General features: G+C 43.7%; 3 protein-coding genes across 6 annotated transcripts; 1 reads left to right on the top strand and 2 right to left on the bottom strand.

The window, feature by feature from the left end:
• The first annotated feature begins 1,201 nt into the window (after positions 1-1,201).
• LOC310776090 (circularly permutated Ras protein 1-like) lies at positions 1,202-17,010 on the top strand. 3 transcript variants are annotated; one of them, XM_083636245.1, is made up of 20 exons: positions 1,202-1,302; positions 2,122-2,370; positions 4,138-4,413; positions 5,271-5,405; positions 6,150-6,230; positions 6,602-6,675; positions 7,554-7,745; positions 8,337-8,378; positions 9,025-9,114; positions 9,460-9,611; positions 9,710-9,791; positions 12,426-12,556; positions 12,652-12,736; positions 12,831-12,937; positions 13,108-13,220; positions 13,701-13,818; positions 14,934-15,074; positions 16,428-16,521; positions 16,644-16,670; positions 16,916-17,010. In XM_083636245.1, the coding sequence occupies exons 1-20, from the start codon at positions 1,212-1,214 to the stop codon at positions 17,003-17,005; spliced, it is 2,370 nt and encodes a 789-aa protein (XP_083492371.1). In that variant the 5' UTR covers positions 1,202-1,211; the 3' UTR covers positions 17,006-17,010. The 3 variants fall into 3 exon arrangements, with proteins under 3 accessions (XP_083492371.1, XP_083492372.1, XP_083492373.1); XM_083636246.1 differs by lacking the exon at positions 9,025-9,114; XM_083636247.1 differs by lacking the exons at positions 16,428-16,521; positions 16,644-16,670; positions 16,916-17,010 and adding an exon at positions 15,262-15,392.
• A 696-nt stretch (positions 17,011-17,706) lies between these two features.
• gjz1 (gap junction protein zeta 1) lies at positions 17,707-19,730 on the bottom strand (the record flags this gene model as incomplete). Of its 2 annotated transcripts, XM_083636276.1 has the most annotated exons (3): positions 19,475-19,489; positions 18,786-19,052; positions 17,707-18,171 (listed from the first exon to the last, which is right to left on the bottom strand). In XM_083636276.1, exons 2-3 carry the CDS (start codon positions 19,011-19,013, stop codon positions 17,707-17,709), a joined length of 693 nt encoding a protein of 230 aa, XP_083492402.1. In that variant the 5' UTR covers positions 19,014-19,052; positions 19,475-19,489. The 2 variants fall into 2 exon arrangements, with proteins under 2 accessions (XP_083492402.1, XP_083492401.1); XM_083636275.1 differs by having other exon boundaries at positions 18,786-19,730.
• A 220-nt stretch (positions 19,731-19,950) lies between these two features.
• Positions 19,951-23,009, bottom strand: znf668 (zinc finger protein 668). Its single transcript, XM_083636252.1, has 2 exons — positions 22,903-23,009; positions 19,951-22,295 (listed from the first exon to the last, which is right to left on the bottom strand). Exon 2 carries the CDS (start codon positions 22,280-22,282, stop codon positions 20,324-20,326), a length of 1,959 nt encoding a protein of 652 aa, XP_083492378.1. The 5' UTR covers positions 22,283-22,295; positions 22,903-23,009; the 3' UTR covers positions 19,951-20,323.
• Between the last annotated feature and the right edge of the window lie 1,689 nt (positions 23,010-24,698).

The following is a 24,698-nucleotide window of genomic DNA, read 5'->3' on the forward strand; positions in this document are numbered from 1 at the left end:
GTGGCCGTTTCAAATCTGTGTTTTTACAGAATAGACTCTGAATGAATTGAAAGATACTTGTTTTTCTTTATCTGATTTACGAGTTAAATTAACATTTAACCCTTTACTACACACTTTCACAATGCAACAGGCTCTCAGAATTCTGTTTTCATTTCTACACCCTGTTCTCTTAAAATGTGTGATTTGTTTACCTAGAGTTAGGCAATGTGCAATTAAATCACTGAACCAACTGAACAGCTTCGTGTGCACACTGCATAGAAGGCTCATAAGTCAAAACCTGCTTGACGAGAGATAAGAGACACATGATGAATAGAGAGCCAAAGTGAACGTCACTTCCTGCTTCAGCACTGTACCAGAGATTTTCTTCCGCAATTTATTTTCCCATAGACATTTCGTAAAATGCTTATAAAAATGAGTTTTACTTGGTCAAACCAAACGGCTCAGCTATATTTAGAATCGGGAGAGACCATAGAACATTTCACTCGGACCAAAACTTAAAAAAAACATTGAAAAAATATTTTCTTTAAACTCGCTTTTTTTTTAACATTTTGGTCTGAGTGAAATGTTATGCGATCTCTCCTCTTTCTAAATATATCTGAACCATTTGGTTTGAACAAGTAAAACTATTTCTATACGTATTTTACGAAATGTGTATGGGAAAATAAATGGTGGATGAAAATCTCTGGTACAGTGCTGAAGCAGGAAGTGACGTTCCACTTTGGCTCTCCATGGCAAGGCCAAGGTGTCACACTGCATTTCTGGGAGTGGGAGGGTTTCATTGTTATGGTTGTAGTACAGTCAGTGTTCAAAGGGCTCTGCGTGTGTGTGTGTGTAAGTACGTCTCGTCTGCTGTCATTTGTGGGATAAAGATCTGCTTATTTAATAATGCTGATATAATGTGATGCATTTTTCAATCTCTACTATTACTCCTTTAACTGTCACGTAGGCTATAGAATGATTGTTTAGTGTCTCAATTACTATTACTTTTATAAGGCGATTTCCTCGAGACTTCTTAGGATTGTACGATTACTTGTTACATAAGTCTGCATACTTACCTGAAGAAACTATCGTATTCTGTTTGCTTCTGGATTGTTTAAAGAAAATCAGTCAAACGAAAAACATTTGTGTGTTAAAAAGGTCGATTTTTCTTGTTAGGTCCTTCAGTAGAATATTCCTAATGTCCTTTCCCTCACAGGCAGGCAGAATCACCAATGGAATTTGCCTGTGGGTTTGTTTATGTTCCACCAGCAGCCAATCAGAAGGACGCCCAAAGATCAAATCCAAATGTCATTAAACGCTCAGGTATGAATTATTTTACACATTCCTACACATGGCATTAAAGGAAGAATCCAAGCTAAAACACCAAACTCATTGAACATCACAGATTGATGATATATCACAGTGAAGATGGATTCTTCTGCTCGCTGATTCTGACAACTAAGGCCATGTTCAGACTAGGAGGCCAAATCTGATTTGTGAACTTTAATGACCTATTAATGATTCTATCCAGATTGGTTTTATGAGTCTCGATGCTCCAAGTCTGATTTGTGTCACTTGTCGCAAACCACATACTGTATGGAGATAGTTTCCAATCTGCTTTCGACTGATGTGACTTCAGTGTGGACGCGCTGATCACCCAAATCAGATTTGAGTGTCTTTTGCAGGCGGCAGGGACTTGAAGAGCAGAGAGCAGACATGCAAACACAGAAACATTGTATGTTGTTGACTCATTGGCTCATTGTATCTGGACACACAGATCCGAGTTGAACACTTCCCCAAATCAGATGTGTGGCAGTGCGGACACACTCCCAAATCAGATTTGGGAAACCAATCAAGATAATGATGATTAATGACTTTAGCAGCAAATCGGATTTGCCTGTAATGTGAACATGGCCTAAGTTGCATTGTACATTAAAACAAAAATTGATGGAAGTCTACAGTATGTTAGAGAAGATATTTCTCTTCAATTCTGATTATAAAAAACTACGCTCAGCACAAGCAGTCTGCCACCTGAGTGACACTTTCATCACGGCACACAGGTCATGGGATCAGTTGTTTATCTATGCTTACATTCCCCTAGCTAAATAACTGTTGTTATTTATTTATTTCTGTGACTTTTAGCCCTCCTCCCTCCCGTCAACCGGATGCGTCCTCGGAACCCTCCCCCTCCTCCTCCGACAATCTCTGCCGAAGCCAAAACGACAGAATCCACCCCGACTGCTCACAAGTTCATTGAACACTTGGAGAAGAAGGAGGAGGTGAAGAGAGAGGTGTCTCCCTTCTACGAAAATGCTACATTTCACCTGGAAGCAGGTGCGGCTTCTTCTGTCGACACAGCGCCTCAACAGATAACACCACCTCGCAGGACAGGTATTTTTGTTGGTTGCTTAAGATGTGACTGGCAATATAAAATGAATGGTGGAACCAGCATAGCTTGCTGAGTCACTACGCCCCAATCCTTTGTAGATGATATTGAGAGAATAGGCTTGTGGTAATAACTACAGTACATGAATACTCTTCAATAGATAGAATTGATGACGGACTAGCTCATATCTACTCATCCCTGTATCAGTCAAAACTCCAGTGAAATGAGAATGACCTGTTGATGACCCTCCAACTCTCCTGCTCTGCTTGCTGGTGGTTGGGGTCGAGTTGTAAGATGGGGGCCTGTCCGGGATACAACCCGGGTTGGAAGAAAGAAGGCAGTCATGCACGAGTAAAAGTAAAAAATATATATTAACTAAAACTAACGACTAAACAACACAAACGAACAGAACCAAAAGGTGCACAGGTGAGGAGAGAGAGAGCAACTGATTTTTAAAACCACGGAGTGCATCGGGCCCAAGTGCATGCAGTCATCCCCCACCACGACCCCAACCGCCAGCAAGCAGAGCGGGAGGGTCATCTGACCGCCAAACACACAGTGACCCATTTCATCTCAACCTTCTGTCAAGCTAGTGAAGTTAAAAGACCACATAAAATGTCCATCAAATGCAGCTTGTGCAAAATAACCCAAGTGTTTTGCAGCAAAACGATTGCACTGTTGATTCAAAAGTCAAATATTTACCACATTATCTCATATATTTTCCTCGCTGACAATGTTTTGCTGTGAAACAGCGCCTGTTTGTAAGGAAAGTATGAGGTATTATAGAACTTTTGGGCCCACATGCGACCTTTGGCTACAAAACACTTGGATCATGTTACATGCTGCACAAACTGTATGGAGAAACATAATGGCCATTTTATGTGTTTTTTTAAACTGTAGATATAGAGGCAAAGTGAACGTCACTTCCTGCTTCAGCACTGTACCAGAGATTTTCTTCCGCAATTTATTTTCCCATATTTTCCCATAGACATTTCGTTCGTTTTACTTGGTCAGACGACCAAACGGTTCAGCTATATTTAGAATCGGGAGAGACCAAAACTTAAAAAAAACATCGAAAAAATATTTTCTTTAAACCCGTTTTTTTTTTTTACGTTTTGGTCCGAGTGAAATGTAATGCGATCTCCTAAATATATCTGAACCATTTGGTTTGAACAAATAAAATAATTTGTATAGGCTAAGCATTTTATGAAATTATGGGAAAATAAATGGCGGATGAAAATCTCTGGTACAGTGCCGAAGCAGGAAGTGACATAGGGGTGAGTAGATAATGAGTGCATGGCGTTTTTATTTTTGGGTGAACTACTCCTTTAACGCTCTGCTCCACCACTTTCCTAGTCTGGGCACCTTCCACCCCGCTTTTTGTCATGGGGGCGTAAACCCCGGACCCAGAATTAACACCGGATGGCAATGCGCCTAACAACGTCTTTGTTGCCGTTAGCTTGACGCGGTGATGTTACCTAAACTAGAGTCTGATCAAAACAAAGCTAGCGTTACATAAAACAAAACGTTTATGCAATATGGCATCTCCGCCACCACCGCCTGACACACCGGTCAAAACGGTGAAAGAGGATTCTGATACTTGGGTCAAATTGTCAAGTTAACGTGAAAGTTGACGAGCTAGAAACGCTGCCATCCGGTCTAGGGCGGGCTCTAGGCGGGAACCAGTAGGGTGACAAAATCAATTGTGGGCGGGAGCCAGGCTCTTTCTCGCCGAGAAGAGCCTGGTGACGCGAGGTTACCACTTTCCCCAGCTCTTCTTCCACCACACATGAGAGCTGCAGCAGTGTCACCACCGTACAGCCAGCCGCTGCCTTCCAGCCACACCAACATGTCACCACCGTACAGCCAACCGCTGCCTTCCAGCCACACCAACAGCCACACGTTCAACTACGACCTTCCCAAAGAGCAGCTCGACATCAGCGGCCGTCCCTGGGAGCCAAACTACTCGTACAGTGTGCCAGAAGGCAGTGGGGGCGAGTTGAAGCCGCTAGTTGATACTAGCAACACTGTGTCAACACAGAAGGCAGGTGAATATGACCACATGGTTTTCTTCTCGCTGCAGTCATTTTTAATTGCAGCCAACACACATGCACACACACCAGATTTTAAACAGCCTCGTGCAGATTCCTCACTGCTGCAGACTGATCATCCAGATCAGCGGTGGGCAATTATTTTTCCTGGGGGGCCACATTAGCCTGGGTAAACCCATCCCCCACGTGACCTGCTCTCAGACCTGTTCTCAGTCACTAGGGACTGGGAACTGAGAGAGCAGGTCACGTGGGGGCTGGGTTTACCTAGGCTAGGGCCACATGAGAAACCCAGATTGTTGCAGGGGGCCAATCCCCACCCCCAACCTCTAATTGTATCACTTGATTAAATTTTAGAAAACATACTGTGCACTTATTCAGGAAGAAGCACGCTCACGACACACAAGTGTTTCAAAATAAAAGCCAATTAGGTCATCTAATTTTATTTTTCTAACTTCATTAAGTAAAATGGTGTGGTTTGTCTTAGACCTCCCGGGCCAGGCAGAACCATCATGCATCTGGCCCCCGGGCCGCATAATGCCCAGGTCTGATCCAGATCATTTATAAACAACATAGAGCTTCTAACGAGCAGCAGTCTGTTTATTTATATTTTTATGATTTTAACGGTTGTTTTTATTTCTCTTTTATCACTAGTTACACGCCTTGTTTGCTTATTCAACTTTTTTCTTTAATCTGTAATGTTTCTTTGATAGATTTTTCGTTTTACACTGTCTTTTCATTTGCTTTTGATTTATTGTTAAATTGTGATGCACTGCATTTTATGTATGAAAGGTTTATGTTGTTGTTGTTGTTATCATTATCATCCCAATTTCTTCTGTTCTCATCTCAACCTTCAGCTCCAGCGCTCCCTCCGAGACCCTCGTTCATGAAGTCCGTCCCAGAGTACCTGGTTTTGCTGCCTTCCTCACACAAATCTTCCTCATCCTCGCAGAAGTCGCCCTCAGCTTCGCCTCTTGACTCAGCACTTACTGGTAAAGGTGTAGATCAGAGGTTTTTCAAAGTGGGGGGCTGGCCTCCCCAGGGGGGCTCCAAACAGTTTCCGGTGAGCCTCAGTGAATGGAATTTAAAAAAGTATTACATTAGTTATCCAAAGGAGATGTGTGTGATTTACTTAAAGAAATACAGAATTTTACTGTTTTTTCCCCACTTTCCCAGTCAGAAACAAATAAATGCCTAAGTTCAGAAAGAGCTTCTTTCTTTCTTTCTTTCTTTCTTTCTTTCTTTCTTTCTTTCTTTCTTTCTTTCTTTCTTTCTCTCTTTCTTTCTTTCTTTCTTTCTTTCTTTCTTTTTTTCTTTCTTTCTTTCTTTCTTTCTTTCTTTCTTTCTTTCTTTCTTTCTTTCTTTCTTTCTTTCTTTCTTTCTTTCTTTCTTTTATGTATTTGGTGGTCTGAAGTATGTCAAACAACAATATGTCAAACAGCAATATCAGGCTATCTTTTTAATTGTTGAGTGTCAATGGGAGCAAATAACAATCATGATCCTTTAGCCACCCAAATTGAGCAAAACTAAACGCGTAAATTAAGAGGGAGGGAAGGCGCCTTTTTTCGAAGCTTTGTCTGAGAGGAGGCCCACAGTTTCAGACTGTGAAAACCCGTGCTGTAGAATGTGACGATCACACTCTGGGCCTCGAATGACAGCCTCCGTCCTGCTGTCAGAAGGATAAAAAGAAGATGTTTCTTTATGTCTCTGGTGGAACTTTTTCATCCTCAACACAGGCTCAGCAGATACAGGGCCGCTACCTGGGAATCCAAACGTGATTCTTGTCAGTTTGGGAAAACTGCTCTCAGAGGAAGGAGGTTAGTAGACATCACTTTAGCCTTTATTATCTGTCCTGTGGTTTGACTGTCAGTGGGTATATCCTACAATCTACCATGTTAACCAGTGTTAACCTGTGTGTGTGTGTGTGTGTGTGGGTGTGTGTGTGTGTGTGTGTGTGTGTGTGTGTGTGTGTGTGTGTGTGTGTGTGTGTGTGTGTGTGCGTGTGCGTGTGCGTGTGCGTGTGCGTGTGCGTGTGCGTGTCTGTGTCTGTGTCTGTGTCTGTGTCTGTGTCTGTGTCTGTGTCTGTGTCTGTGTCTGTGTCTGTGTCTGTGTCTGTGTCTGTGTCTGTGTCTGTGTCTGTGTCTGTGTCTGTGTCTGTGCGTGTGCGTGTGCGTGTGCGTGCTCCCAGCGCTCCCCGTACACGGAGAGCCCACCTCCTGCTCCCAGTGTGGCTCTGTGCTGGACTCCTGCTATCACAATGTGGTAATTAGAGCTTTCATGTGACCTTTATTCTGAAATATAGGATATCTATTTCAGATATCCAATAAGAGTCCTCGATCTCAAATTCAAGTCATAGCCGACTATAAATGGCAGTCAAGCATTATTGATCGTAATGTAATGAAGCAATGGACGATGGGTATTATTGGCTGTAGGCTGATATTAATGTTAGTTTCATGTCTCGTTAAGCCACATGCCTCAGGATTCAGTCCTGGTCTATTCAGTATTCATGTCAATAGTCTGGGTCAAAATGAATTGAATGCCAGTCTCCAGATGTTTATTGTTGTTATGAATCAACATCCACAATCCAATCTGCTTTTGACATTGTACAGGTTCAGTTATATCAAGTGTGGCTTGTCCTCAATGCAGATCAAATAAATTATTATAAATTATATATAATACTATTATATTATATATTATATAATATTATATAATATATTATAAATTATTTAATAATGCTATATAGGTGAAAACCATATATTCCTTCAAACACTGTAACCACAAATAAATTATCTATCTTTCTTCTGAGCCACATATTAACTCTTGCCTGAAAAAAAAGGTTTATTATTATTATTTTAGAAATGGATTTATTCTTCCAGAGAAAGACTGCTTTGTTCTTAGCATTTGTGAGTGCTGTTGTGCAGGTGTATTCTGAATGTGTCAGCTCAGGGTTGGATGCTTTTAACTGTGAAGGCCTTCACTCATCAATGTACAAAATGTTCCAGGGCCAGTTGTCCATCTCTGCCACTGACTATGTGTAGGCTCAGTCACTGCTTATCTAAAAGTATTTGTATTGAGCACAAAATGTGGTGGACAGTCAAGTCTGAGGTCCTGTCAACGTTCCCTCCCTATGTTAACTGCAGGTTAATGTGTGCAGCTTCTGTGAGCCATGTGAGGAGAGGAGCCCCCCCACCAAAACCCGCTGTCCCCCAAACGGCTACGAGGACGGTCTGTTCCTCCTCCGCTCGCCCCCTGACCACAAGCTCCTGTCTCCTGCTGACGCTCTGCTCCTCCTCTGCATCGATATCTCGGGCTCCATGAGTATTACCTCCCAGGTAAATACAAGGCTACAAGCCATATGACTGAGACTCAGACTGCTGCTGTGTTCAGGGCAGTGTTGTAGTCACTATCCCAAGTCCAAGTCGAGTCTCGAGTCCCCAGTGTTCGAGTCGAGTTACTGAATATAACAAAATTGGTTAAAGTCATGGTATTAATATATCAATATCTTATGATCTTATGCCAAATTATTAGAGCCTATTACCCCCCCAAAAAATCTGTCTTTATAAATTAACAAATAAATTAATAACTCAGAGTCCTCGTGTCCAACTTCTGAGTCTGAATGCATGAACACTCGAGTCTAAGTCCAAGTCTGAGTCATCAGTGCTCGAGTCCAAATCACGAGTCCTGAAAATGAGTCCAGGACTCGAACTCGAGCCCGAGTCGGACTCGACTCGACTACAACACTGGTTCAGGGCCACTGGAGACTGCTGGGATTTACTAATTAAGATTGAAAGAAAATCACGCTGATTCTCAAATCTCAATTTGCCTGATGACTTTTAGACAGAAAAATCTTTCCAAAATATGGAAAAATGAATGCCTTTAAATACAGCCCGTGTTGTTACTGTGTTTGCTGTCTGTTGCTGAAGGTGTCAGAGGGAGAGCAGGTTGTCTACAGAGCCCGTCTGCAGGTGAGCCCATTTATTCCAGCAGGTAGCCCATTTATTCCAGCAGGTGTACGCATAGCAAAGTCATCAGTGTTAAATGTAGTCATCAGTGTTAAATGTATCCCTGAGAGTGTGAAAGTCTGTGCCAGTGTTTATATAGCATAAGGCCACACCCATTTCAATACTTTAGATAGTTTAGATCCATATCAACTCTCCAAACAATTCTCACTCTCCATTAACTGTCACAGACAAATCAACACTTATTGACACTGGGAATTTGCTGTGTGTGTACATGCACAATATACCACAACAATAGAGCATTCCATAGATGCTATTTAAGATAAATAAGTAAATAGCATAGGTAAATAGTTATTATGTACTGGTCGCTGCACTAGCGCCTCCTCTGGTCGGTCGGGGCGCCTGTTGGCGGCGGAAGGGAACTGGTGGGAATAGCGTGATCCTCCCACGTGCTTCAGGTGAAAAGAAGCGGCTGGCAACTGCGCATGTGTCAGAGGAAGCATGGTGCTAGTCTACGGCTCTCCCCAGATCGGCAGAGGGTGGAGCAGCAACCAGGGCATTAGGGGGAAATTGGCCAAGTACAATTGGGGAGAAAATGTGGGGGAAATCAGGGAAAAAAAGATAAATAAATAAATCTGTGTATTCAAACCAGTTTGTCCAGGACGCTGTGCTGCAGTGTGTTCAGAAACTCAGTCAGCAACATCCAGACAAAAGAGTGGGTCTCATCACCTTCAACCATCAGGTACTTTAAACTGGTAGACAGTAGCGTTTCCATTGTCTTGATCATTGTAGACAACAGACACAGACTTGAATTATATCACATAACAAATATCTTAAAGCTTACTTCTCTCCTCTTTAATTTTGTGTCTGTTATTTGAAGACAAAAAAAGAATTTCTAATTTCTGAAAAAAAGGGATTTCTCATTTTATCTTTCTGTTTTCAGTGTTGTTAAATTGTAATTCTTTTGTCCTTTTTTGCATTTGTTCTGTCCTTAAGTCTCTTTTGAGTACCTTAAAAAAGCACTATGCACATAAACTGTGTTATTATTTATTTCTCATCCACCCACTGATATTTGTGTTGTTGCTAGGTGACAATACATGGATATGAGGATTTCACGTCACGTTACCTGTCAGGTGCTGAGTTGATTGACAGCGAATACCTGAAGGAGGCCGCCTTCAGCTTGCCGACTCCGCCTCCACTCTCACGCACCAAGGGCTGCTTACAGAGAGAGGTCCTGGGGTAAGAACAACAAAAATGTAGGCCAATAATCAATCATTTCTGTACCATATAATAATAGTTTGTAATATTTGTTTTCATGATTCTCCTCATGTTGAAAGATTATGTGGAAGTGGGGCCACAGCTCTGGGTCCAGCTGCTCTACTGGCTGTCGCAATGGCCTCCAGACAACCAGGTTCAAAGGTGAGCTCGGCTGTTCATAATCTGATGAAATATCTTATTTGCTTTTCATATTATATTAATTAGGCATCTCGCGCAATATGTGCGCTCGATGCCGTTCGGGCGCTGCGAGGCCTCGCCTGCCATATTGGCGCGCGCATGTGTGTGTGTGTTCCACACTAAACATTATTGCATCAGTCACAATGCCTCCTTGTGTGTGTGTGTGTGTGTGTGTGTGTGTGCCCGATTATGATATCACTGATGACATCATCAGTGTGTGTGTGTGTGTGTGTGTGTGTGTGTGTGTGTGTGTTTGTGTGCGTGTGTGTGTGTGTCCCTATGACATCTCAGTCTTGTCACAATGCCTCCGTGTGTGTGTGTGTGTGTGTGTGTGTGTGTGTGTGTGTGACATTATCAGTCTTGTCACAATACCTGCTTGCAGAAGCGTCATGCCCATTGTAACTGAGGGGGCAACTGCCCCCTCAGATTTTTGAGAGGTAAAAAAAAAAAAAAAAAAAATGTTTTTTTTTTTTTTTTTTTTTTTTTTAATAAACATAGGCTATATTATTATAGGCTGTGTATGGTAGTTGAAACATAGTTTCAAGTTTACGTTTATGTATGTTTGTAGTTAACACATTCACTGCCAGACGTTTTTTTTTTACTGTAGTTAGCTTCTGCCAGAGGGTTTTTTTGAGGATTCTGGCTCATCTTTCAAGACCCGAGGATTCTTTTCTGCTAAGATTTTGTGAACACACAATATCTCAAAAGAACTAATAGAATGTGTGCTTTCTCTGTCTAAAAGAGTTAGTTTGTAGAGTTAGTAGTTATGTAAGCATTAGCAGTTGAATACAGCATGGTTTTAGCGTCAGAAAAAATATTCAGAGATAAACGGCTTTTTGTGAAATTCGATAGAACAGTCACTTTAACCATTCATTTTTGGCTCTCTCTCTCTCTCTCTCCCTCCCCCTCTCGCTCTCTCTCTCTCTCTCTCTCTCTCTCCCTCCCTCTCGCTCTCCCTCCCTCTCTCTCTCTCTCTCTCTCTCTCTCTCTCCCTCCCTCTCGCTCTCCCTCCCTCTCTCTCTCTCTCCCTCCCTCTCGGGAGGGAGACGCACTAGGTTTAATCCTAGTGAGAGGGGGAGAGGGAGAGAGAGAGAGGGAGGGAGGGAGAGAGAGAGAGCGAGAGAGAGAGAGAGAGAGAGGGAGAGAGCGAGAGGGAGAGTTGCTTCAACTCCTCCCTCCGTGGGCGTTCTTCTTGGCTGCAGCGGCCGTCACAAGCTTGTCACCAGCCTCAGTGCTTTGCTGCTGTCCTGTGCCTGTCTGCACGGCCGCTGTTTGAGGAAGTCGGGATGGACTCGCTCGCTTCTTGGAGTTTTGGTTGAGAGAAGCTTTTGCGATTCTGGTCATATTTATGCTGCGTGTTTCAAAGTGTGTTCCACGTGTAATCTATTATGTAAATTTGCAATCCCGCATCGCCAGCAATCAGCGCGAAAACGAAAGCGTTTTCCCCCATCCATTTTCATGAGAATGGCTGGGGTGAGAATGGCGTGACAAGTTAAAAAAATGCTTGCCTTCCTCTAGTCAGGAGAGCACTGTTGCCACTTAGTGGGTCGGTGGAATGGGTTGTAAACGTTCGGTGGCTCCAATAATTATATAAGAGATGTAAAAGGGTTAGATGCACATCCCACGGTCAAAAAAAAAAAAATCATTTTTTTGACGACTCAACTCGTCGTTGGCAGTGAACAGCTGGATTGTGTTTGACGACTCAACTCGTTCTTGGCAATTAACGTGTTAAAACAAAAACATAAATACTGTATAGGCTACATACAGTACAACACAAAAGGCTGTTATTTACCCTTTGTCGCCACCTGGTGAGTAAATATATATAACTAAAACCATTAGAATTGACAACCGGTCCGCAACTTTTTTTCCCCATGTATCTACCAGTCCTTGGCACAAAAAAGGTTGGGAACCCCTGCTCTAGAGGAAAGATTTCTACCTTCTGAAAAGGCAATACCAGCCAAAATAAACGTTGTGTTACATTGCTTTGAAACATGTGGTCTCCCTTTTTTGTCAAGTCCATTGAGCCTGGGCAGTGGCAATGTACTTAGTCTGGTGATTATGGATCTTTCCAGGAGGCTGAGCAGTTTGGAAAATAGCCTTATGGTTACACCTGCTCAGTCTGTTCATTTAAAATTAGATATTCCTCTAAATCTGGCTTCCAACCCCCCAAATTTTTTGCCGCCCTCCGGGCGGCGCCAGAGTTCGCCCCCTCAGATTTTTGGCTTGCATGACGCCCCTGCCTGCTTGTGTGTGTGTGTGTGTGTGTGTGTGTGTGTGTGTGTGTGTGTGCCATTATGACATCACTTTTGACATCATCACTGATGACATCACTGATGACATCACATCATTAGCTAATTAGCCTAATTAAAAAATCAGGCTCCGTCAGCTCCCCCGCATGGGTGCCCTTTACACGCCCTGAAGGTTTCAGCCTGATCGCACATAAAACAGCATAGCTGTGGCTGAACACAGAACTTGAAACAAACAAACAAACAAACAGAGCCCACATACTCAATTGTATATATCATATAGGTTATCATATATCTGTGTTTCCTTTGGTGACATTCTAAGCAATGCAATCCATCCTTGTTGATCTCCAAGGTGATAATCTGTACAGATGGGAAGGCCAACACCGACTTGGGGAATCTAGAGGTGGAGGACAACGATGCTCGTTCCCTCCTTTCATCCACCATCTTCTACCAGGATCTGGGGGAATACGCTGCCAATCAGGGGTTGGTGCAAAGCTGTACAAATGGCTCCACAATGGCTGCCGCTCTAGCTGTGCTATAATGAAATTGATAGTGAAATACCCTTCTCCCACCACTAGTGTGACAGTGTCTGTGCTGTCCATAGAGGGAACCGACTGCAGACTGGACGAGCTGGGCAGACTGGCAGATCGCACCGGGGGGACAGTAAGAGAGAATGTAATGCAATGTGTTTAGTGCCCGCCTTTTTTTAAATTATGTATCAAACTTGCCAAATGTTGTGTTATCTGTTGTCCCCTAGGTGGTGATATCGAGCCCTCGTCAGCTGCACACAGAGTTTGAACAGATCATCGAGAACAGGACCATAGCCACACACTGTAGCATCACTTTACTGCTGCCCCAAACACTGTAAGATTATGTCAAGATCTGGAGCACATTTCTGCATAATAATGCTGTTTCTAAATCTTGGTTTTTCATGTTTCACACGGTGGTGTCGTTTCTTGGCACACATGAATGACAGGAAGCTCGTTAAGTCACGTTACTAACCACGCCCACTTTGTCGCCCTCCCTTGCCGCAGGCGCGTGAGAGGTGAGAGGGAGGCGGGGAGCCGGGCGAGCAGAGAGGTGGGGAACGTGGCTCCAGACACAGAGATCACATTCCAGTTCGGAGCCAATGAACAGGAGGCAGAAGGTGAGATCCTGGGATGTGGGAGCGCCATCAGATGAGAGAAGAGATTTGTGTGTTGAAAGAAACAGCAAAAACAGTTTTTAGCAGACATATATAGACGGATGGGTTACAGTACAAGACAACAGACAACATTAAAATGCAAAACGGAGCGAGTCCAGTATGCTGACATGCATTTTTGCTGTGGTTTTCTGAGCCAGTCTGACCTCTGGCCTCTCATAGATATGGCCTGAAGGGGCTGGTTCTGTCTGTCTCCAACCTTCATTGCTTGGATTTCTTGGACTTTAGTCATACAGATATATTTCCAAACCAAGCTGTGATAGCATATCTTAACAATGTGTTTTAGTACAGCATGGTGAAAGAAAAAGCCGCATAATATGTACTTTCTCTCTCCTCCAAAATTCCCCAGAAAAGTATATTGCTATTTAATCTGCTAATATCTGGCTCTGTATTGATCAGTCTTTGTCTCTCTGTGTGTATATGCAGTGTTGGCGCCAGCCTCTGGTAGCCACCTGTGTGTCCAGCTGCAGGTCAGGTACAGACAGAGGGACGGACAGACCCTGCTCAGGGTGTTGACTGCAGACCGAGAGGTGACTAATGACAGGTGAAGATGACGTTCCCAAAATCACAATACCTCACGTTTGTGTTAAGAGTCGGGCCAAGGGGGAGGTTTTGTGTGTTTAAAAGAGAATTAAACGTGCTATTTCGCCTGCTGCTATATAACATACACTCTGCGGATAGATTCAATTCATTCTATGCTCAGTTGCTATACGGGCCCAGATGTGTGCCAAGAAAACATTCCCAAGATGACGACATCACCCGCAGACTCTCCCGTTGACACCAGCTGATTCATATTGTTTATAAGCAGTATTGGGGGTAACTCATTACAAAATAATGTAATATATTGTAATATAATGTAATATATTACTTTTAGCAGTAACTTAGTAATATAACTTATTACTTATAGGATTGCAGTAATATTATATCAGTTACTTTGTCAAGTAACTCAAGTTACAAATTGAGTTTTTTTTTTTTTAATCAAAGCACATATTTATAAAATATACAATCATTTCCTAATCAAACTGTGTGTTTTTATGCAAATAATCACTATAGATGACAATAACAAAGGAGAAGAATAACATTTAGAATTTTGGATTGTTTACACTGACTTCAAGGCGGTTGAAATTATTTTTCGGGATGGTTCCGAGGCGAGGATGTCATTCTGCTGCTGCTGTTATTTTGGTCAAAATAATGCAAAAGTAGTGTAATAAGTAACGAGTTACTCTACACAGAAAGTAATATTGTAAAGTAACGTATTACTTTCAAATGAAAGTAACTAGTAATATGTAGTATATTACATTTTGAAAGTAACTTGCCCAACACTGTTTATAAGTGGTGTTAACATGAGTTGTGTATTTCTGAGATGCTTTTCTGTGCATCACATCACTGTTGTACTGGGCTGTTAATAGTGTGCGTGTGGCCCAGGCGCGGACTGCATAATCGGGCACGTCGGGCAAATGGGTGGCCTGGCCTGCAAAAAATAAATAAATAAAACGTTTTTTGTTTTTTGTGTGCCCGCAGTCAGGCCACTCACTGTGTGCGTGAAGCGGGGAAGAGTGCCTCGTAAAGTGGCCCCCTGAGCGTATCTGTGCGGCGACATGATGAAAGGGATGAGGTCGTCGATGTTGTCGATAAAAGTGTGACTCTGCTCCTTCTCAGCTCGGCGGCCCTGTCCGCTCTGTCCCTGGCCATCGTCCAGCTCAACTCGTCGCAGGCCAGCGCCGCCCTAGCTGTCAGAGGCCGCTTCCTGGACGCCCGGAGAGAAGGCGAGGCGCAGAGGAACCTGATCGAGAGAGCCATGTGAGTGACTGACTGATGTAGAGACCTGTATCATTCTGTCTTAGACTAATAGGTGAATTATGTTCCCCCCCAGCTCATTCCATCAGTCACGGCTGCAAGGTTAATGGCATCCATGTTTTTTCTTCAATAAAATTTTAATTTGTGGGAGGATCACACTATTCCAACGAGTTCCCCTCCCTCCGAACAGGCGCCCCTAACGGCCAGAGGAGGCACCACATCAGCAACCAGGATATTGCATGTTTTGGTGAAGGGGGTTCCTATATGAAGGAAACCCCCGGGAGGCACAGGGAGAACATGCAAACTCCACACAGAAAGGCCCATTTGACGACCCCACCCGGGCGGTGGGCACTCGAGGACATGCGGACGGGCACGCATTCCTTCAGCGCTCACAGCGTCCCAGGTGGGAATCGAACCCAGGACCTTCTAGCTGTGAGGCGACAGCTCTACCACTGCACCACCGTGCCCCCCGAGATACTACCTTTTCAAATGGAAAAGCTCCAGTGAGAACAAAGTCAACTCTTGAGCTGCATGCACACTGGAAATCTAAGGAGGAGCTTGGAATTCCAAAAGCCTCTATTGTCATGGCTCAGAGACAACATGTTTCAACCATAAGGTTTTCATCAGGACCCTGATGAGTCCCTGAGAAACTCACTGAGCACCTATAAACTAACAACGGTTAGAGAAGCGAGCTTGTGACCAGAAGGTCGTCGGTTCAATCCCCGGGACCGGCAGGATAAATCTGGGTGGGGAAAGTGAAATGGCAGTGCTTGCCCCTCCCTCATTACCACCACTGAGGTGCCCTTGAGCAAGGCCCTTAACCCCAACTGCTCCAGTGGAGCCGCTCAGTGGCCAGCAGATCAGACTGTGGTTGTACTGGGCAGCTTCCAGGTATGAATGTGTGTGTGAATGTGAACAGGGTGCTCCTGAAAAAGAGAGCATTGCTCTCAGTGAGACTCCCCCTGTATAAATAAAGGTTAAAAAAATAAAACCTATTGGACATTTTCCTAAGCCACAAGAGCACCAGGCGTTACTCCTGAGCCTCTCAGAGAGGCACTCCATCAGAGAGGGCGGTAGTTAGGTCTTTGACTTTCTGGAATGTTGTTTACCTGGAAATATTAAGATTTGTTTTTCTAATCCAGCGTTTGTTTCAGCTGCATGAAGATATTTTTTTTATTCAGATATTTCTTATTCTTTAAGGATATGATTATGAGGATGAGGAGCATTGTGTGTGTGTGTGTGTGTGTGTGTGTTTCGCACAAGGCTACATCATGATGTACTGAGTGCTGAGAGCAGTGTCTGTGAATAGGCTACATGTTGTAGTACTGTAAGTGGTGTGTCTGTGTTTGGTTGCAGAGAGCACAATCGCAGTGCAGAGGACAAACAGACATACCAAGAATGGGTTAAAACCATGGAGCCGATTTATAACAACATACACAACTACACCAGGGTGAGCTCTTGGCATACTGTGCATGTCATATGGTCTACACCTCACAATGGTCATAATCACAACACTGAAACTTAATCACTGTCCTCTTTAATTATTATTATTATTATTATTTTTTTTTGCAGAGAAAATCAGTCATTTCAGACTCACAGGTAATGTCATAAAATCAGTTAATTGTAGCTTGGTGGTAAAGCTTTGGGTGGCACCTAACCTTTCCATTACCTACTCTTTGAAATCGGCATTGGTTGAATATAATTTCTTCATTATCCTTAAAATGTTAGCAATTCACATTTCATGAATTAACTTTTGTGTGTGTGGGTGTACTGGATGTTGCATGTTTGTGCCCTCGAGCGTTTGTCCATGTATGTCCCTGATTTCTTTCCACTTCCTGTTCCAGTCTCTAACAGACATGGGTGCAGCGCTGCTGTACAACATGAAGCACAGCAACCGGAAGTCCATCTCACTGAAGGATAAACATCAAACCTAGCCAACTGTCACGCTCTTCACCAATACCTCTGTGGAAGCAACTGAAGTCATGTATACATGTATAAAAACACAAATATACGGAGGGTGACTGCCGAAACTAAATGATTAACGCTCCACAATGCAAATCATGTATTACACTAGAATACCGGTATATCAATTGTAGATATTGTCATCTGCATCGTAAAGAAATTAATTTCATGCAAATAAGACTTGAAGTTCTCCCTTTCAGTGTTGCAGGTCACAAGGTCACAAGTGCTGTGACATGGGTGTGATGGCACCACCCATGTTTACTGCTGACACTGTGTTTTCATCCTGACCAAAGCACACAAGAAAAACCTGATCCAGAAACACCATCATACAGCTAAGACAGATCCTCCTGTCTCAGGGAAGGGGGGATATATATATATATATATGCAAGTTTATTTACTTCCAATTATGATTATTCGGTTGTAATTAACTTGAAATAAACTTGACAAATGTGACATAATAGGAAAGAGTACAAGAACAACCTAACAATTAGTACATACTTTACTTAGCCTACAGAAGTGCACCAATGCCATTGACAGTAAGTTATTTACAAGATATTAATAAAAAGATACACTAGTTTTGTTGAAAAGCCATGCATAAAGTCTAAATCAGATATGCCTTCAGTCAGTGATTTAATAATGGTAGAGAAAAGGCTTGATTTCATAGTGCCAATATTTAATATTTGCAAAGGTAGTGAGCAATGACATACATACAAAACAAGATTGTACAAACAACAACCATGCCGGACATGGAAGCCAAGGCGTAGATGGACATGCGTTTCTCCGGGGCGGCCCTCACAAGGCAAATGTGTAACTTTGCTGGGCAGATTTCCGTGATGCATTTGAAGGGGTCCTGGTTCAGCGTGGGCAGGTTCCAGTACAGCAGAACATACAAAAACCAGGCTTCGACCGCAATACGCAGGACGAGGCTGAGCAGGTAGAAGCCCACACTGCTTCGGTCTTTGTGGAGATCGATGACCGCCTTGACCTGGGTGTCTGCGGATCCAGCCCGGTCCTCCAGCTCCACCCTCATCTGGGCGCTCTTCTTGTAGGCCAGGAAGCGCAGGTGGGAGGCAAACTGCTCCATGAGCAGGACAGACAGGACATGCAGGACAAAGATGAAGTTCCAGGCCATCATCACCTGTTATGTATTTGGAAAAAGGATTCATCATTTCCATTTTTAGAACAGGCATTTGTTGGCACTACTTTTAGATGATAAAATGTCACAATACACCTTTAATTGGGTAGCCCATTAGGGCTGTGAATCTTCACTGGCCTCACGATTCGATTCGGTTACGATTCAGAGGGCTACGATTCAATTCGGTTACGATTCAGAGGGCTACGATTCAATTCGATTACGATTATCGATGCATCTCGATGCATCTTAAATCGATGCATCACTTTTTTTTCTCCTCACTTTCTTTTTTCTCACTGTGTGGCTACTTTTAACTTTGCATTGTATTATGATCCATAATTAAAATAAACAACTGCATGTACTTCCATTATATTCTATTTGATTATTTAAACAAAGCAAAAAAATTAATAAATCGTTTTTTGACATTTGTGAATCGATGCAGAATCGTGCACGTCCGCATCGCGATGCATCTTATAATCGATTATTTTTGACACTCCTATAGCCCATGTGATGCGTCAGCGTAGGAATACCTGTATGAGTGAATTTGAGTAGACACAACTCTGTAACTCGTGGGGTCTCCTCATCATTTATAGCTGTTAAAAGTAAGTGAAGAAACCCACCGGCTTGTGGAAGTGCTGGTTGTAGCAGGCCCGGGTGCAGATGTCGTCCTTGGTGGTGGAGTTGCAGCTGAAGTCGGCGTCCAGCTTGAACCAGGGCATCTCGGCCAGGAACAGGATGGCCAGGCGGAAGCACAGGAAGCCCAGCCACAGGGTGCGGCACTTGTACGTGGTGGTGTTGTCCACCGCCGTGCGCAGGATGGGGATAACGCCCGCTACTATGGCTGCCATCGTCTCGCTGGGCTTTCGGTGCGAATGTAACAGTGGGGTCTGCGAAACGTTTAAAAGTAGCAACAACTTATTTTTTTGCTTATTTAGGCCATCATTGCATATAATTTCACAACAGCAACTCCTGATATACATCCATTCAAGGGCCTTCCCAGAAAGGATTTTGCAATCTCAGTATTTTGCAAATAATCAAAATCATAATAAGTTGCCAAGAACAAAAAGTACAATTTAAATGTAATCCTCTGCTGAGCTTGGCCACTCCATGTACAGTATTTTCTCCTTTGTCAAACCAACAAGGAAACACAATTTAAATTAAAGTCAAAACTATTCATCGAAGCATTCATAGATGTGGCCGTAAACATACATACAGCTCTATTTTGGTGTTTGGACTAAAGTGGTCTTTTGTGCTCTTGAAGGCCAAATGTTTATAGACAAAGTGTAGCGTAGCAGATAAGAGAGCTTACCTTGAACAGCAGCCTATCCACTAATGGACTGTCTCACTGTCCTTTGCATTCAGCTTTTTATAGGTTCAAGAAATGTCGCCGTCATCAATGTTTGTGTTATAGTTTCTCACCATATGTGTTGACCTTAATGACTTGGCCTAAAACGACTTCTTCTTTTAAGCAACATCATGTATCTCTCTTTGAATTCTATAGGAACACCTGCACTCAGGGAAATTGTTCACCATGCCACTCTGTAAAGAAAGACTGCATTGATATGTCTGGGAATGCAGGTTACTACTGATAACATTGTAATAAAATATATATATACTGTATATAATTTGTATTAGTTTGGTGTTGTGTTTTTAACCTAGAGTCATTTTCCACGTTGATTCAGTACACAAGAAAACAGTTACAAATTGTTTACTTGTTTCATCAAAATGTAAATTCAAAGACTGGAGAGCATTCAACACGGGCTGTAATTAAATTAAAGGTGTATTATAAAATATGTTTCACTGAAATCACATTTTAAGCAAGATTAGTTCATACAGTGATCAGAATATACATTTACAACACCATGTTTTTTTTAAGTGATTACAACAGATAAGACAGATAGTACATAGTAGGATATTATGTATTTTAAAACATGAATAACATATACATAACATCTTGGAAAGCACATGGCATTACAAAACAAGGAGAAAGCTTTGACAAATTCACAATTAGTCCGTCGACTCCATATTTAAATGGTATGGAAGCTATTTTGAAAAGTAACCGACTACAGCATTTCCAAATTAACCCTGTCATCTAAAAAGATTGAAGGCCGAAGGCTGAATATTTGTGAAATACCGTAATATTTCCAATATTAATATCTCACAGTCCCTCCTCCTTGACCAAGTACTCTGGCAGGGTCTGGAAGGCCACCACAGGTACAGTCACTGGAACTGCCAAGGAAATTGCACTCGGCTCAACGGTGGTGGGGGAAACGTCACTGGGGGGTGGAGGAGAGGGGAGCGGGTCCGTGTGCTGAATAATGTTCAGTTCAGACGTTTCGGTAGCTACTACTGGTAGCTCTGGGTGTGTCCGTAAGTGCTTGCGAAGGTAGGCAGCAAACAGGAAGGCTTTGCCACAATGGGGGCAGCTGTGCGGTTTGTTGGTGGAGTGGATCTTCTGGTGTTTACGCAGTCCAGCTTTGTTGAGGAACCCTTTGCCACAGCTGCTGCAGACATGGGGCCTCGGCTTGGGATGCTGCTTCTCGTGCTCCTGCAAATCCGTCAGCTGCGCAAACTCCGCCTGGCAGGTCTCACACACGTGTGAGCCCAGGGGCACGATTTTGGCGACGGCCGCGGGATCGGAGGCGGCGTGGAGGCTCTCGTGGGCCTGCACTTCGTCCCAAGTTCCAAACGTGGCATCGCAATGCGTACAGGAGAACTGGGGCAGGGTGGCGTGAGCGGGGAAGACTGCGGCAGACCCGGGCGCCGTCTCCCGCTGCTGCTGCTGCTCAGATCGCTCAGTTAGGTGAGTTCTCTCGTGTTTGCGCAGGCTCGAGGACACAACAAACGACTTAAAACACTCTTCACATTTGAACGGCCGCTCTCCGGAGTGCACGCGCCGGTGCTTGTTGAGGCTGGAGCGCTCTGCGAACGACTTGTCGCACTCGGTGCATGAGAAGGGCCGGAGTCCTGTGTGTACGAGCATGTGGCGGCGGAGGTCCCACGACGCCACAAAGGCCTTGTCGCAGCTCTGGCACTTGTACGGCCGCTCGCCAGAGTGAACGCGCTCGTGCACGGCCAGATCGGCCGGCTGCCGGAACCTCTTGGAGCACTTGTCGCACGGGTAGGGCTTGAAACCCATGTGGGCTCGCTGGTGGCGGCGGAAACTGGAAGGGTCAGAAAACATCTTGCCACACTGCGGGCAGAGGAACGGCTTCTCTCCGGAGTGCGTGCGGAGGTGAGACTGGTAGGAGGAGAGCTGGGTGAAGCCCTTGCCACACTGCTCACACTGATAGGGTTTGCTCTGGGAATGAATGCGCTGATGGCAGGCCAGGGAGGAGGAGCGGGAGAAGGCCTTGCCACAGTCCGAGCACAGGTAAGGCTTTTCTCCAGTGTGGGAGCGCTCGTGGTTTTTCAGGTCCTTCAGCTCTGTGTAGGTTTTCCCACACTCATCGCAGGCGTACGGCCGATGGCCCTGGTGGTTCCGCCTGTGCTTTCTGAACACAGAGGGGTCGGCGAAGCTCTTACCGCACTCGGCACAGAAATAGGGCTTCTCCCCCGTGTGAAGGCGCATGTGCACCTTCAGTTTCGACAGGGTGGGGTAGCTCTTGGAGCACTGGCGGCAAGAGTATGGGCGCTCTCCGCTGTGCTGCGTCATATGGATCCTCAGGCATATGGCTTGCATGAAGGCCTTGCCACACTCTGTGCATATAAACGGCTTCTCCCCGGTGTGAGAGCGGCTGTGATTGCGTAGCTCTGTGTGCGTCTTGTAAGCCTTGTGACAGTCGGGACACTGAAAGGGGCGCTGCGCTGAGTGGGAGCGCTCGTGTTTTGAAAGCTGGGCCTTGCTGGAGAAGATCTTACTGCACTGGGAACACGAGTGTTGCTGCTGACGTTCCTTTGCGTGTGCCGAAAGCTTGTGACTCCGCAGAGCTGAGGGCGTCCTGAAAGCCTCCTGACACGCAGAGCATTTGAGCTTGGCTTTTGGAGGTCTGCCTCTGCCGCGCTTTCTCCTAGGCTGATCCTTCACCGGCTCTCCCTTCTGTTGGCTCTCTCCATTCTGTGCAGGAGGGGTGTACTGCTCTGCGAGGGGGGGGCTGCCAGGCTGAGGAGAGGCCATCGTTATGTTATATCTGGAAACAAAAATACATGTGTAAGGATTCTGTAAATACAATTATGAATATTAGCATATGAGACTGGAAGTTAGATTTATCAACAGACAGCAGACCAAAGCCATAGCATAGGCCATTCTTGCATTTGCAGAGCAGTAACATTATGTCAATGAGAGTGGATGCTGCTGGACCTGCACCTATATCTATAGTACCGGTATAATAGGATAATATATTGTGGGTGTGTGGTATTAAATCACAAAATGGCTGGCATTAGGACCTCAGGGACAATAAGCTAACCGCTTGATGCAGAGGAAGTTGGCAGCGCAATTGTGTGGAGACCACAATGTGCAAGCATGACAGATAGACATGTAAACGAGTGGAGACATTTTTTTGGAACCAGAACTAACGATCACAAGTCGATGCAATGATTTAAACAGCTGGACGTAAATATGTACGTTTTCCCCTTCGCTAGCTTGCTTGCTTGCTAGTTATTTGTCTACTCAAAATGGCTGGCTTTAGGACCTGCTCGCTAGTGTCATCATTATGACCATGATTTTTTTTTTAACGGAATGGATTTAGCTCTCTCTTTCCATCGTGTACGTATTTCCATATAAAAGTTATTTCTTACCTGATTCAGGGCATTAATTTCCCTGGGTTAAACGCCAGTGCGACTGCATTTACTGTGAGACACTGCGATTGGTGTTGACTGCAGTTTTAGGGACGGCTTTAGGACCATGGTGACGAAAGCTCTCGAGTAACTTTAACGTTAGCTAAGTGTGCAACACTTGTAGGAATGGTAAAACAGCACGTTATCTGGGTAGTTCAGCGATTATCGAGTAATAGTTGCCCATCTTGATAAAGTTAGTTGTTTATATAACATTATGGGCTAGGAAACGTCTGCAAAGCCTAGTCGGCGGTTAACGTTACCGTTACGTGTAACGTTTACGTTAACGTTACATTACAACTGAATGATGTTGCATATAGCTGACGTCAAAAGCTGCGTTTCAAGAAGGCCGTGAGAAAATGGAGAATAGAACGGTCTTCAGAACAATGGCTGAATTGTTTTACGTCTTCTTATGTTTAATGACTATCAAGTTCGGCTCGCTGCAGTGTGTATTAATTTAAAAGTAACGTCAACGTTACGGTTTACATAATTAGCCGCCTACCTAGCTTTAGCTAACGTCAGAGGGGGACGTATTTCAGTGCTGCACATTTCCTGTTTCCTAGCAACAAGAGCAATGTGGAAATGGGGATGGAGGAAAAAAAGACAATTGGAAAAAAGGGGGTTGCCCTTTACAGCAAGAAATAACGTTAGCCAAGTTTTGAATCAAAATACACCATCGCGAGTGTTTATTGAATGAAAACGGCAAAAGGTATTTGATTTGACGCATGCGTTGATACGATGGGTTCGCGTAAAACGACTTCTTGGCTTTTTGGTGCAATGTTTGTTTAGCTAACGCTGAGCATGATGATGCTACTAGTTAGCGGTTAGCATGCTAACGCTACTGTAGCTGAGCTCACAGTTTTGTAAAACAAACATCACATTCACAATGTAGTCAGCCTGCCCGCGGGTTAACATGGACCTGTCAATACAAGTACATTTATTCTGTTCATTTTGAAATGTCGGAGAATATGGACTTTTACAATGGCGATATATTTTAAGCGCGAGGCGTTGGTCTCCCGGTTTATTGACATTAGAGTAGCGGTTAGCTCGCTAGTGGGAAGCGATAGCACAACAACAAACCCCGGGCTAGCTACAGTTTAGCCTGAGTTAACTTTATCCATAATGTTCTTTATCTTGACTGGACATTTACGTTTTGCATATTAAACTTGGATCGATGTGCAGGGCTTTATGAATTTTGTTATATCATGGCTAAATAATTGTATTGTAGATATTCTAGCTATAGATACTAACGCTAGTTAATAAAACTAACTGGCTATGAGATGCTCTCTATTACGCTACATAAATGGCATAGGAGCATGCTATGATTTGTTTATGGTGTATGATTGTATGAATACAATAAAACTGGTTATAATTATGGGGGAATTCAGTGATAGGATTACATAAAATAAAAAATAATTTCATAAAATGTAATGATACATTTAATGATGTCACATTCTTATGGGAAAAAAAGTGTTTGTAACTGATAATAATAAATAGAACTTACCGTATGTAGAGATTTTGAAAATAATTTTCAAGAACTCAAAGATGCTGAACTAACATAGGCTACTAAAACATTTCCTTGGCTTATAAATTATCTCTAATTGACGTTTTTCTTTACCCCCCACAGATTTCATGATTTGCCTGCCTGCCTCTTCCAAACCCAAGTCACTCTCCTAATGCTGTGGAAGTGGAGCTTAACATCTTGTTGTGTCACTTTCCTGGACATTCCTTGGACCTTATTGGAAAGAATTGGCTTCTCT

Source organism: Poromitra crassiceps, assembly GCF_964638095.1.
Source record: "Poromitra crassiceps genome assembly, chromosome: 4".
NCBI lineage: Eukaryota > Metazoa > Chordata > Actinopteri > Beryciformes > Melamphaidae > Poromitra > Poromitra crassiceps.